General features: G+C 61.9%; 1 protein-coding gene across 1 annotated transcript; it reads left to right on the top strand.

Annotated features, from left to right (window-relative positions):
* Positions 1-2,670: 2,670 nt before the first annotated feature.
* On the top strand, positions 2,671-8,922 carry CBX4 (chromobox 4). The gene is made up of 5 exons (XM_074319501.1): positions 2,671-2,952; positions 3,091-3,134; positions 4,252-4,317; positions 6,398-6,464; positions 6,719-8,922. Exons 1-5 carry the CDS (start codon positions 2,884-2,886, stop codon positions 8,126-8,128), a joined length of 1,656 nt encoding a protein of 551 aa, XP_074175602.1. The 5' UTR covers positions 2,671-2,883; the 3' UTR covers positions 8,129-8,922.
* The last annotated feature ends 2,428 nt before the right edge of the window (positions 8,923-11,350 follow it).

The following is an 11,350-nucleotide window of genomic DNA, read 5'->3' as shown; positions in this document are numbered from 1 at the left end:
GGAAGCGAGTTGCTGCTTTCGGGGGGTGCTTGTGTATTTCGGTCATTTTCCCAGTGGTGACAGAAAGGCCAGGAGCAGGGGCGGCCAGGGTCTCCCAGGGCTTCTGAGGTTCTTTGGGGGACGTCGCCTCCCGCAGTCTTGGGGAGCCTGGCGGCTTCTCGCACCGCCGCACAGGAAGCTCCAGAAAAGATCCGCTGTCCTGGCTGGCGGAAAGCACCCTTCCTCCCCAGCTCCGCAGCCGGCACAGCCCGGCTCCTGCGCAAACTCGCCGTCGGGGCATCCGTTGCCGCCGCGTGGCCCCCGAGGTCCAGAGCGAGGGCCCCAGAGGGGAGCAGGCCGAGTGAGCGCGGCCGAGGCCTGCGGAGTCCGACGCCCCTGGCGGCGTGGAGGCTGCAGCGGCCGCTCGCCCTCTCCTGGCGCCCCCTGACCCGGACGCCGCGGAAACACCCATTAGAAACAGATTTTCCAGGGGATTTTCTAGCGAGGGGTTTAGGTGGAGTGTCGGGAATCTCAGCCCTTCCGCGGACGATGGGATTGCCCAGGACAAGGTCGCTGCAGACCTCCCGATGGAGCCGATGGGCTGGCAGCTGGCTGGCTCAGTGTGGGTGACTTGCGCTGACAGCACTGCCCGCTCCAGCCTCGGGGACCTTTTCCCTTCCGTGGTCGAGTTGTCCCACACTAGTGTTCCTCGCCCAGGACTAGAGTATCATGGAAAAGCCCAAAATACAGGAGGAGAAAAAACTTTTCCCTGTGTCCTCTTCCCAAAGTCATGGCCCCATCCCCGAGAGCCACCCACTCCTGTCCCCAGCACTACAGGCGGGCGTAGTCCTCACCAAGACCGGCAGCCCCTCCCTCGAGGTATCTTGAGTTTTCGCTTCGAGCTTGTCAGAAGGCAGTCACTGTAGACCGAGCCCCTGACTGATGCCCCCCACCCCCAGGACCCCTCCGGCAGAGGAAGCTCAGGGGTCACTTTAGGCAGCGGCCGCCACAGAAGCAGGAGCCGCCAGCGGAACTGCGAGATGGCAGTGAAATGGTGGAGAGTCAACGTGTGCGTTCTTAAACACCAGACAGTCTCCAGTCTTCTACCGGATTCCCGGTTGAACACAAGCCCCGCGCATGCTTTGGGGGTTCGCTTCCGCACCTCACCCCTCCCCGGCTCGCTCGAGTCCCCGCGCAGTCCCCACCCCGTAATCGGGCTGTGTGTTAGGGCGGGAGCAGAGACATGGATGGCTCTTTGCCCGGCCCCCTCTCTCGTTCCACTCTCGCTCGGCTTCTGCTCTTTTTCTTTCTCCCTGGACGCTCAGCCAAGGGATTGCGCAAGCTTCCTGCTCTGGGTCCTTCAAGGGCCCAGAGCCGGGGCCCGGACACACCCCAGGCCAGGCGCGCCCCTGCCCCTCCCACTCTGGCCGCCCTGCCCCCTTCCTAGGTCCCCTCACTCCCCACCCCGTAACCCACCAAGCTCGCGACCTCGTGGGCGGTGCCTTCGGGAGGCCGCGTGGGGCGCAGCAGCTCCCCCACCCGGAGGCTGGAGAGCCACGCCAGAACGCGCCGTCTCGCCGCCGGAGGTGCTAAACTTCACACTCGGCGGCTTCTCCTGCCGCGTCGGGGACGCGAATTCATGACGAATGCTTGGTTCCTTCGCCATTCCATTCACCTCCCCTTCGCGCGACCCCATCTACCCCTGCTCAGCCTCAACCTCTTCTCAGCTCTCACGCTTCCTGTTTCGATGCTTTTACCGGGGACCCCACGAAGTCCCCTCGGTTCCCCAAGCAGACCTGGACATCCATTGCGCCCCTTCTCTGTCCTCCCCGCCTCTCGTCTCGCTTGGCCGCAGGGGGTGGGGCGGGTAATGCTGCTGGAAACTAGATATCCCGCACCCACCCCGCCAAGGAGAGGGCCTAAAGTAAACTGGAAGCTGATCTGGTTCGGGGTGCGGCCGGACACGGAGCCCCCTTCTGGTAAGGTTCTTGAGCGCTAGGGCCCCAGGCTGGCTGTTCATCTGCCCCCCTCCTCATCTCTTCTCCGCGCTCTCCCCCAACGATCCTTTGCACCCGGTCCTCTCTCTTCTCCCAGCCTTTTCTCTTCCATTCTTCGCCTTTCTAAATGCTCAAAGCCTCGCGGGGCGGGGCGGTGGGGCACGCGGGGTGGGAGTAGTGAGCTGCCCCGGCTCAGATTCCGCCCCCTGCCGGCGGTTCTCCGTGCGTCTCCACATGACGCAATTCGGTGCAACTGGAAACGACAGTGGTACCCTTAGTTGGCCCCCAGCAGAGGTCCCGGGGCTGTGCACACTGAGAATGAGAGGCGAAGGGGCTGGCCACAGCGCCGGGCGGAAGGCGAGGGGTCGCGGCCGAGACCCTCCGGGCCCTGTCGCGATCTCTACCCTACTCCGCCCTCAGCCAACACACCTCTCCTGCCCAATCCCGCTCCCTCCCTCCAGCCTCCTTTGCCCTGGCTCGCGGATCCCTCCCCCTGCACCTCCCCGACGCCCTCCTCCTCCTCCTAACTCCCTCCCGCGTCCTTCCTCCTCCCCCCGGAGCCCGGGACCGGGGCCTCCGGTAGGCCCGGCTGCGCCAATCCCGGCCACGGACCGCCCCCTGACGCCGAGCTGGGCCCGGCGAGGCCCCGCCCGCTGACGTCCGGATTTGCATGAGTTCTTGTGCAGCCGCGGCCCGGGCTCAGTTGTCTGAGCGAGCGCGAGCCGGGAGCCGGGGCGGGCGCGGGCAGCGGCGGGCGACGGGGCTGAGCGGGGCGAGCGGCGGCGGCAGCGCGAGCGGCGTGGGTGGCGGGGGCGCCTCGGCCGGGGCGGCAGCCGGGCGCCGGCGGGAGCCAGCAGCGTCTGCAGCCGCGCCGGCCTCCCGCGCCCCGGCGCGCTCCGGCTCGGCCATGGAGCTGCCAGCTGTTGGCGAGCACGTCTTCGCGGTGGAGAGCATCGAGAAGAAGCGGATCCGCAAGGTAGGGCGGCGCGGGGGAGGCGGCGAGGGAGCGGCGGCCGGAGCAGCCCGCGAGGAGGCGAGGAGGGGGTGGGGAGGCTGCGGGCCGGAGCCGGGGATCCCGCGGAAGCTGATGGAGTGCTGTCTCTTCCCCCCGCAGGGCAGAGTGGAGTATCTGGTGAAATGGAGAGGCTGGTCCCCCAAGTAAGTAGTGGCGGAGGGGCGGAGGAGCCGGGTGCCGCGGCGCGGGGCTCCGGGGCTCGGGACCCGCCGGGCTGGTGGGGTGGTGGGGGGAGCGGACGGGAGGCGGGGTGGAGGTGGGGTGGAGGGAGGAGGGGGTGGGGAAGTCGGTGGCAGGCACTGGGGAAGCCGAGCCGCCGAGCCCGAGCCCTGCGCCCTGTGTTGTGCTCCGCTCTCCGGGAAATGCCATCACTAATTTATGCACTAAAAGGAGCCGGAGGAGCTGGAGAGACACGGGGCCGAGCCGGGGAGGCCGGCGGAGGGAGGGAGGGCGCAGGCACTGACTGATGTGCAGCAGAAAATGGCTCCTTTCCCCTTTCCCTCCACCGAACGGCTCCATATTGCAAAACCAAAAAAAAAAAAAAATTAAAAAGCGACGAAAATGCAATTGTGTGCCTCTTCCCTCCTAGTGGTGCAGGGAGAGGAAGAAAAAAGGCAGAAAATGTTGGGCACTGTCACTGCAGCGCTTTTGGTGGGGAATTTCTTTTTTTAATTTGAAATGCGAAGGCACCGGATGGAGACAGACGCGCAGGCACGCACACACACTCTCTCACACACAGAGGCATATTTTTGTGTTGCTGAGTATTTAGGGGTGCTTGCCCGTGACAGCGGGCTCCAGGGCCGCGAGGGGGTGGGGGGGCCCCGCTCGGCTGACAGTTATCGGATTAGGGGTCAAATGGAGAACGGCTGAAGCCCTCGCCGAGAGTCGGGGCTGGGGAGGAGGAGGGGACTGCGACTTTGCATTTCGGCTGCTTTGCACGCAGGGTTCCTGGTGAGCAAAGTGGCTTTGGAACATGTCGCAGTAACATGCTTAAAATTCTTGACAACTGCAAAATAAACTGCTAGTTTCATTTTCCTTACCCCTCCCCTTCCTGCCCTTGTGTGTTTATTTTGACTTGGGAGGGGTGTATCAGGGACTGTGTCAGGCCTGCAGAAATCTACCCTCCACCCCCCACATACACAGCTAAATAGCTTTCGGTTCATGAAGACAGAGTAGGGCCTTATGTCATTCCCCACCTGGAGGCCGCAAAGCTGGCTCGGTTTTTTTTACGCTGTGTCCCCCTCCCTTTTCCCTTGCAAGATATAACACGTGGGAACCCGAGGAGAACATCCTGGACCCCCGGTTGCTGATCGCCTTCCAGAACAGGTGAGCGTCCCCTAGCAGCAGCCGCCCGCAGCCGGGACCCTATACGGAAATGGGAGAGTGGGCCACGCAGCAATAAGGGGGACCGGGCTGGGAGGGACCCACGGTAACCCCCTCCCCCAGACGGGCCTGAACGGCACGGCTGCGGCCTGGGCTCTAACCAATGTCCTTGGCGGTTGCTGCAGCCTGGGGGTGGGGGCGGGGCAGGGCCAGAGAAGGCAAGACTTGTGTTTTGGGGAAACTGCAGAATGGGTGCGTGCGGGTGGCCCTACAGCTGCCCGAGAACTCGGAGCTGCGCCTGGTCCCCCGCGGCCCCCCTCTCCCTTCACAACCTTGGAGCCCCACCCCCAGAGCCTAGGTGTTGCTTTCCTGCAGCTACCGGCCGCTTGGCCAGGGCACGTCGCGGGGCAGCTCCGAGGGAGTTGGCACTGTGAAACTGTCCGACGTCACGGAACTGAACTTAACCTGTTGGGAGCTGGAGAAAAGTTGACAAGACCTTAAGCCCCCACCCTTAACCCCAGGGAGCTTGGGATGGGAGGGGGTCAGATTTTGGCTGGCGCTGGGTGCCCTTCACAACCCCCACTGGGCTACTTAGTGGATGAGCTTGGCTCAAAGGGTGTGGGCTGGTATCTGAGGTGGAGCTCATCCTCGTGCACACAGATGCTTGTCACGCTGCAGCTGCTGCAGCTGGATTCACCGCCAGTGGCTGTGGTTCTCTGTTTCGGGAGGACAGAAGGGGGAAGGGCTGGCGAGGAGGGGAGGAGCGGCAAGAGCACGCGGAGCTTGGCCACCCTGCTGCCTTCCATCCCTCCTCCCCCTTTTATTTTGCATTATTTCCTGCGGTGCATTTGGCGCTAAAACTGTAAACTCTAGACCCTTGGAGCAAGCGACCTGCGGGGAAGTTGCTCTCCCGCGACGCAGGGGGGCACGGAGAAGGGATCCTGCCCCGGTTCCACCTGGGAGTTCACCACCCTGTAACCATGTCAGCAGCTGATGCCATGTTGCGTAATGGGTCCCCAGAGAATTAAAACGCAGGCTGTTGCAATGCCATGCAACTTTGGAGTCAGGCCCTGGCTTGGCAGAACTCCCCTGGGTTAGCCCACCGGCAAGGGGTGATTAGGGTCGCTGGAGAGCGAGTTTCTGGCCCAGAAATGGGCAGCAACTTCGGCCAAGGATGGAGAGGCGCCCCTTCTCCCGTGGAGGACTGGGCAGTGCTGGGACGATCCGCCCCCTACTATCAGTCACCCTTGGCCAAGCCGCAGGCGGAAGCCTGGCAGTTGTATTGACCCGATCCACCACCGGTGGGCTATATTCATTTGGAAATAGAGGGGGCCGGGCTCAGCGAGGGGGAGTGGCTTGTGCGCGCCACCCCCATCTCGCCCAGCCCAGCCTCGCCGCCCCTGCTGTCTCTACGGCTGGGAGCAGGTTTACCAGGTGGCTGCGAACCTGGCCAGGCCCTGGCCCCTGCGGCCAGCCTCCGCCCCCAGCCCCTAATTGGCTCATTTGCCGCTGTGTAAACAAGGGCGCAGCCCCTCCCCCGGTTTAGTGCCTACCCTTTAGAAGAACGAGTCTTCTCTTCCGCCAGCGACACTCGTTATCTGAATCTTAATGAGGTCATTAGCATCCGGTGCCTCTGACAGGAGGGACGTGGTCCTTGTACACCTCCTTTGAGCTTGTTTGTATCCCCTGGACCCCTGCACCCACTCCACTGTATGCAGGACCATGGGCCCAAGGCTGTGGGCACCAGTGCCAGCAACCCAGCCCCGAGTAGCCGCCTCCCCTGCATAGAGGCAGGGGTGGGGGGTGGGCGCCAGTTCAGGTGCGGACTTCAGAAATAGGGGAACCTTTGGAGAAGGACCTCTTGGGTGGATGAGGGTCAATGCCAGCGTAAAGCGGGACTCTGGGACCAGACTGACGCGCCCAGCTGGCGGCAGGTTGACCTTCTGCCCTGAGTTCTTCGTCCCTCTGGGTTTTGCTGGCCAGGCTGTTCTCTGAAGAGGGGCCTTCACTGCAGGTTGAGGCATACTATCAGGAGGGGAGGAAACCGAGGCTAACAGCACTGCCCTCTGTTCCCTTCCCCCAGGGAACGGCAGGAGCAGCTGATGGGATATCGGAAGAGAGGGCCAAAGCCCAAGCCACTGGTGGTGCAGGTGAGAACAGTCGCTGATCCGCGGGCAGCCCACAAGTCTTTCCCTTGAAGTTGCCACCTTAGCTGCTTCCAGGCCTACAGGGCAGGGGGAGTTCCAGAGAACTCTCAGAGCACCCCAGTTCCACTTCCTTTCTCCCTGACCTCCCACAGTCCCCTCCTGGGTGGGAACGGGACACTCCTGATGCTGGATACATGCTCTGGGGCTGGCCTTATCCTTCCTCTCACCGCCCTGACCCTCCTCCCCCGTGTCCCCAGGTACCTACCTTTGCACGGCGCTCCAATGTGCTGAGTGGACTCCAGGACTCCTCCGCTGACAATCGTGCCAAGCTGGAGCTGGGCACTCAGGGCAAGGGCCAGGGGCACCAGTACGAGCTGAACAGCAAGAAGCACCACCAGTACCAGCCACACAGCAAGGAGCGGGCGGGCAAGCCCCCACCGCCTGGCAAGAGCGGCAAGTACTACTACCAGCTCAACAGCAAGAAGCACCACCCCTACCAGCCGGACCCCAAGATGTATGACCTGCAGTACCAGGGCGGCCACAAGGAGGCGCCCAGCCCCACCTGCCCGGACCTGGGCACCAAGAGCCACCCACCCGACAAGTGGGCTCATGGAGCTGGAGCCAAGGGCTACCTGGGAGCTGTGAAGCCCTTGGCTGGTGCTGCTGGGGCTCCAGGCAAAGGCTCTGAGAAAGGACCCCCCAACGGGATGACACCGGCGCCCAAGGAGGCAGCACCGGGCAACGGGATTGGGGGCAAGATGAAGATCGTCAAGAACAAGAACAAGAACGGGCGCATTGTGATCGTCATGAGCAAGTACATGGAGAACGGCATGCAGGCGGCGAAGATCAAGTCTGGCGAGGCTGCCGAGGGCGAGGCCCGCTCCCCCGGCCACAAGAGGCGTGCCGCCGACGAGCGCCACCCCCAGGCCGGCAGGACTTTCAGAAAAGCAGCGGGTTCAGAGGAGAAGAAGGTGGAAGCGCCCTCTAAGAGGAGGGAGGAGGAGGCACCGGGGGCCAGTGACCCGCAGCCCCAGGACGCTGTCTCCCGCAAGCTCTCGCCGACCAAGGAGGCCTTTGGCGAGCAGCCCTTGCAGCTCACCACCAAGCCTGACCTGCTGGCCTGGGACCCAGCCCGGAGCACGCACCCGCCCTCCCACCATCACCACCACCACCACCATCACCACCACCACCACCATTCTGTGGGCCTAAATCTCTCCCACGCACGCAAGCGCTGCCTCTCCGAGACCCACGGCGAGCGCGAGCCCTGCAAGAAGCGCCTAACGGCTCGTAGCATCAGTACCCCCACCTGCCTGGGAGGCAGCCCGGCTGCGGAGCGCCCCAGCGACATGCCCCCGGCCGCCGCCCTCCCGCAGCCTGAGGTCATCCTGCTGGACTCGGATCTGGACGAGCCCATAGACTTGCGCTGCGTCAAGACGCGGGGTGAGGCCGTGGAGCCGCCCAACACCCTTCATGTGAAGCCTGAGGTGCCAGCGACTGCGGCAGCAGTGGCAGCTGCGCCGACAGCGGCTGAGAAGCCTCCAGCCGAGGCCCAGGACGAGCCTGAGGAGCCCCTGAGCGAATTCAAGCCCTTCTTTGGGAATATAATTATCACCGACGTCACCGCGAACTGCCTCACCGTCACGTTCAAGGAGTACGTGACCGTGTAGCCGGAGGGCGTCGGAAGGGGAAGCGCCATCCCCGCGGGGAGCTTAGCGCCCGGGATCTGGGGATGGAGGAATCCTTCTTTTGCCCTCTGTGGGAGATCCTGGCTGGCCCCCCAGTTCCAGGACGCCCAAAACCGGGTAACCACATCCCTCTGTATCTGGCTGTGGGATCTTGGCTGGGAGACCGGCCCGACCCTGCCCTGAACTGGCGCCTTGCACGCGGTGCGTGCCCCCTCCCCTCCCTCGCGGACTTCCGGGACTCACAGGGCAGCCACAGGCAGCGGTCTCAGAGTTATAGTATTATATTTTAACCGTGCTAACTTGTCAAGTGCAGACTTTACTCCCGTTTGTACGTGGTGTTATTATTGAAATGTATCGTTTGAGCTCAAAAGGCCCGACCACCCCCTTTGGGCTGATATATATATATATATTTATTTGTAGGTATTTATATATTGAAATATAAAAACCTAGATTTATGGAGTTTCCTCTAGATCATGTTATATTCTATACCAGACAAACTATTTTCTGTTGACCCTTTTTCCCGTTCATTCAGTATTTCGGTTGATGTTCATTTCCTCCCCTTCCAGGAACTGCAATACCAGTAACCTTGGTATATATTTTTTGATACCGTACACATGGATGTGTTGTTTCTATGTGCAAAAAGAAAAAAAAAGAAAAAAGTTTGTTAAAAAGCTAAATGAGCTCTCTAGAAACTGCTGCTACTAGAAATGTCTAAACTATAAGCTTCCAGTTATTACCTGCTTGAATGTAAATATTAAATGGAAATGTTGAAGGTGCATTTTCGCTGTTGGAGATTAGCCGTGGAGGGAACGTCGTGGCCTCGGGAGGCGTCTGGACGCCCCTCCCCACCCCACTTCCGTCTTAGGTCGCGGGGAGGAAACCGATCTCCTCCTGCGCTAAACCTTAGCCAAGTGGCCTGGTTTGACGGGCAGAGTCACCCGCGAGAGGATTGACCCCGCTCCCCAGCTCCAAAACAGAGGGAAATTCTTGAGGGGGTTACCAGCATCTCCCCGCCCCCAGGGCTCTCAGGCCAGTGGTGCCCACCATACTGGCAAAGCTAGGATCTGCGTAGTGGGGGGAGGGTGCGCGGGTGAAGTGAGCGAGCAGCCCCCCACCCCACTCCGCACCCGCCGGCACCTGCTGACCTTTGCTCCCCACCCTCGGGGTGCGCAGCACACCCAGGCGCTGGCCCTGGTGGGTCAGGGGTGTTCCTCTTTAATAATCCCTGCCCGGTTGGGCAGGTTCAGCGGTTCAGCGGGGAGGGGACCCTCCCACCCTCTCCAGTGTCTCAGGCTGGCACAGCTGGCCCCGCCCCACCGAGGAAGCCACCGAAGCTCTTTCTCTGCCAGGCTCTCTCCCCGGAAACCACCAGGCCAGAGGTTTTGACTGGAGGCGCAGTGATGGCAGCTGGGGCAGGGGGCTCCCCGCAGGCTAAGGGGATGGGCAGGAGGAGAAGGAGGCCTGATGAGCCAGGCCTGCCCATCCCCACTTCCTTAGTTGTAGAGAGAGTGCGGGACCACATCTCACCCATCCTGCCTTGGGTGGCAAGGCTGGGGCCCTTGGTGTCGCGGGGCGGGAAGGGGTTAAGGGCCCAGAGGAAGCTAGGAGAGTGGGCAGAACTCCAGGGTGCAGCTCCCCAAGCCTGGAAGCGAGACCCAGGAATGCAGGGGCAGAGGCCAGCTTTCTGCAGACACAGCGATCTTCCTCCTGGCAGGGGTGGCTGAGCAGGGCCAGGGGCGGCGGGACAGGCCTGGTGGGTGCCTGGCTGCTCCTAGCCTCCAAAGCCCCTTGCCTGCTGGCCTGGGACTGAGGGCCGGGTCTGTGCAGGGTGCCAGGACGGAAGGGGTCAGCGTGGTTCAGAATGGGTGGCTGGGAGGTGGCGAGAGAGTTCAGTATTGGGAAGGCCAGGGGAAGAGATAGAGGGCCAGGAAGGCAGGGAGGCCTGAATGCGGACAGTGTGGCCAGTGTTGGCTGCAGGCCACCAGTGACTGGAGGTGGGGGAGGGGAGCCCAGTGGGGGAGGGGAAGGAGGGAAGGGAAGTTCTAAAAAAAAAAAAAAAAAACGCTGGGAGTTTCTAGCCCTGGCTTTTGTGAATTGTCCCTCCCACCAGCGCCTTCACCCCAGCCCCCTTAGAGTGAGTTAAATACTGCCCCCTCCCCCTCCATGTAATGAATGCCCTTTGCCACCCTGGGAGTGGAGGGAGGGGTGATCTTGACTGCTTCTGGCAAACTGCCTGCTCAGCACTAGAATTGGGCCTGTCCTTCACCGGCTGGCACACAAAGGCGCATGCCAGGCACTGATTTCGTCTCCCTGTTTTTCTGGTAGAGGAGAACTAAAACCAACCGGGAGTGGGAAGGGGAGCCCTTGCTCAAGTCTGCACAGTGGGTGACTTGAGAGTGAGCCTTAGCCCCGGGGGTGCCCCTCTCTGCCCAGTGGGTGGCCTCTGCCAGGTTGAGCCTGGGGAAGGGGAGTATGGGAGGGGAGGTAGAGGATGGCACTACCACTCAAGGAAAGACGTAGTCTCCAGGTGGCCTGAGGCCTTGAAAACTGAGTCACCATGGGGTACCTCTCTGCAGGAGAGCCTGAAGGTGGACGTTCTGGAGTGGGTCTTCCAGGAGGACAGTCCTAGGAAGCCCTAGAGCCTGAGGTCAGATGGCTGACCGGGGGACACAGGTGAAGGGATGGGTCACAAGGAGCTGCAGGGATGCCCAACCTGGTGCCAGGCTGACCCAAGAGGGTCCACAGGTGCCCTTTGCTGAGCTCCTGGGATGTGCCAGGCATCTTAACATCTTGTTCCATTCACACCCCACAGGGTTCTCTGGGGGCTGAGGCTGAGGTTCTGATGGCAGACAGCTTGTCTAGGGCACGTGGCCACTGCCTGGTTCTGTGCTAATTCTAGAACCAAGCTGTCTGCTCCACCATCCTGCAGAGAGGTACCCCATGGTGACTCATCCCCCAGAGCCTCTTGACGCAGATGTGCCCAAGGTTCAGAAACACTCAAAGAGGGTCACGGTGCTGGCAAAACCAGAAAGAGAGTGCCCCCAGGCATGAACTGCTTCTGCCTAACTCTCGGGGCCTAGATGTCTGTTGGTGCCCAGCACTTCAAAAGCAGAGGGTCAGAAACCTTTCTTGGAGCCTGGTTTCAGGAGAGAGAAGGTAAGCAGGAAGCGGGGATCTTAACTTTGCACACTGGAAGACCCAAAC

The sequence above is a fragment of the Rhinolophus sinicus genome, linkage group LG15 (genome assembly GCF_036562045.2).
Source record: "Rhinolophus sinicus isolate RSC01 linkage group LG15, ASM3656204v1, whole genome shotgun sequence".
In the NCBI taxonomy this organism is placed as follows: Eukaryota; Metazoa; Chordata; class Mammalia; order Chiroptera; family Rhinolophidae; genus Rhinolophus; species Rhinolophus sinicus.
The sequence above is the reverse complement of the archived record's forward strand: the minus strand, read 5'-3'. Positions and strand labels throughout refer to the sequence as shown.

Bases quoted from the DNA above. Each gene is read 5' to 3' on its own strand.
- CBX4 (XM_074319501.1), top strand. From the start codon at position 2,884: ATGGAGCTGCCAGCTGTTGGCGAGCACGTCTTCGCGGTGGAGAGCATC. The intron at 2,953-3,090 runs GTAGGGCGGCGC...TTCCCCCCGCAG, and splicing joins AGAAGAAGCGGATCCGCAAG to GGCAGAGTGGAGTATCTGGT. The intron at 6,465-6,718 runs GTGAGAACAGTC...CCGTGTCCCCAG, and splicing joins CCAAGCCACTGGTGGTGCAG to GTACCTACCTTTGCACGGCG.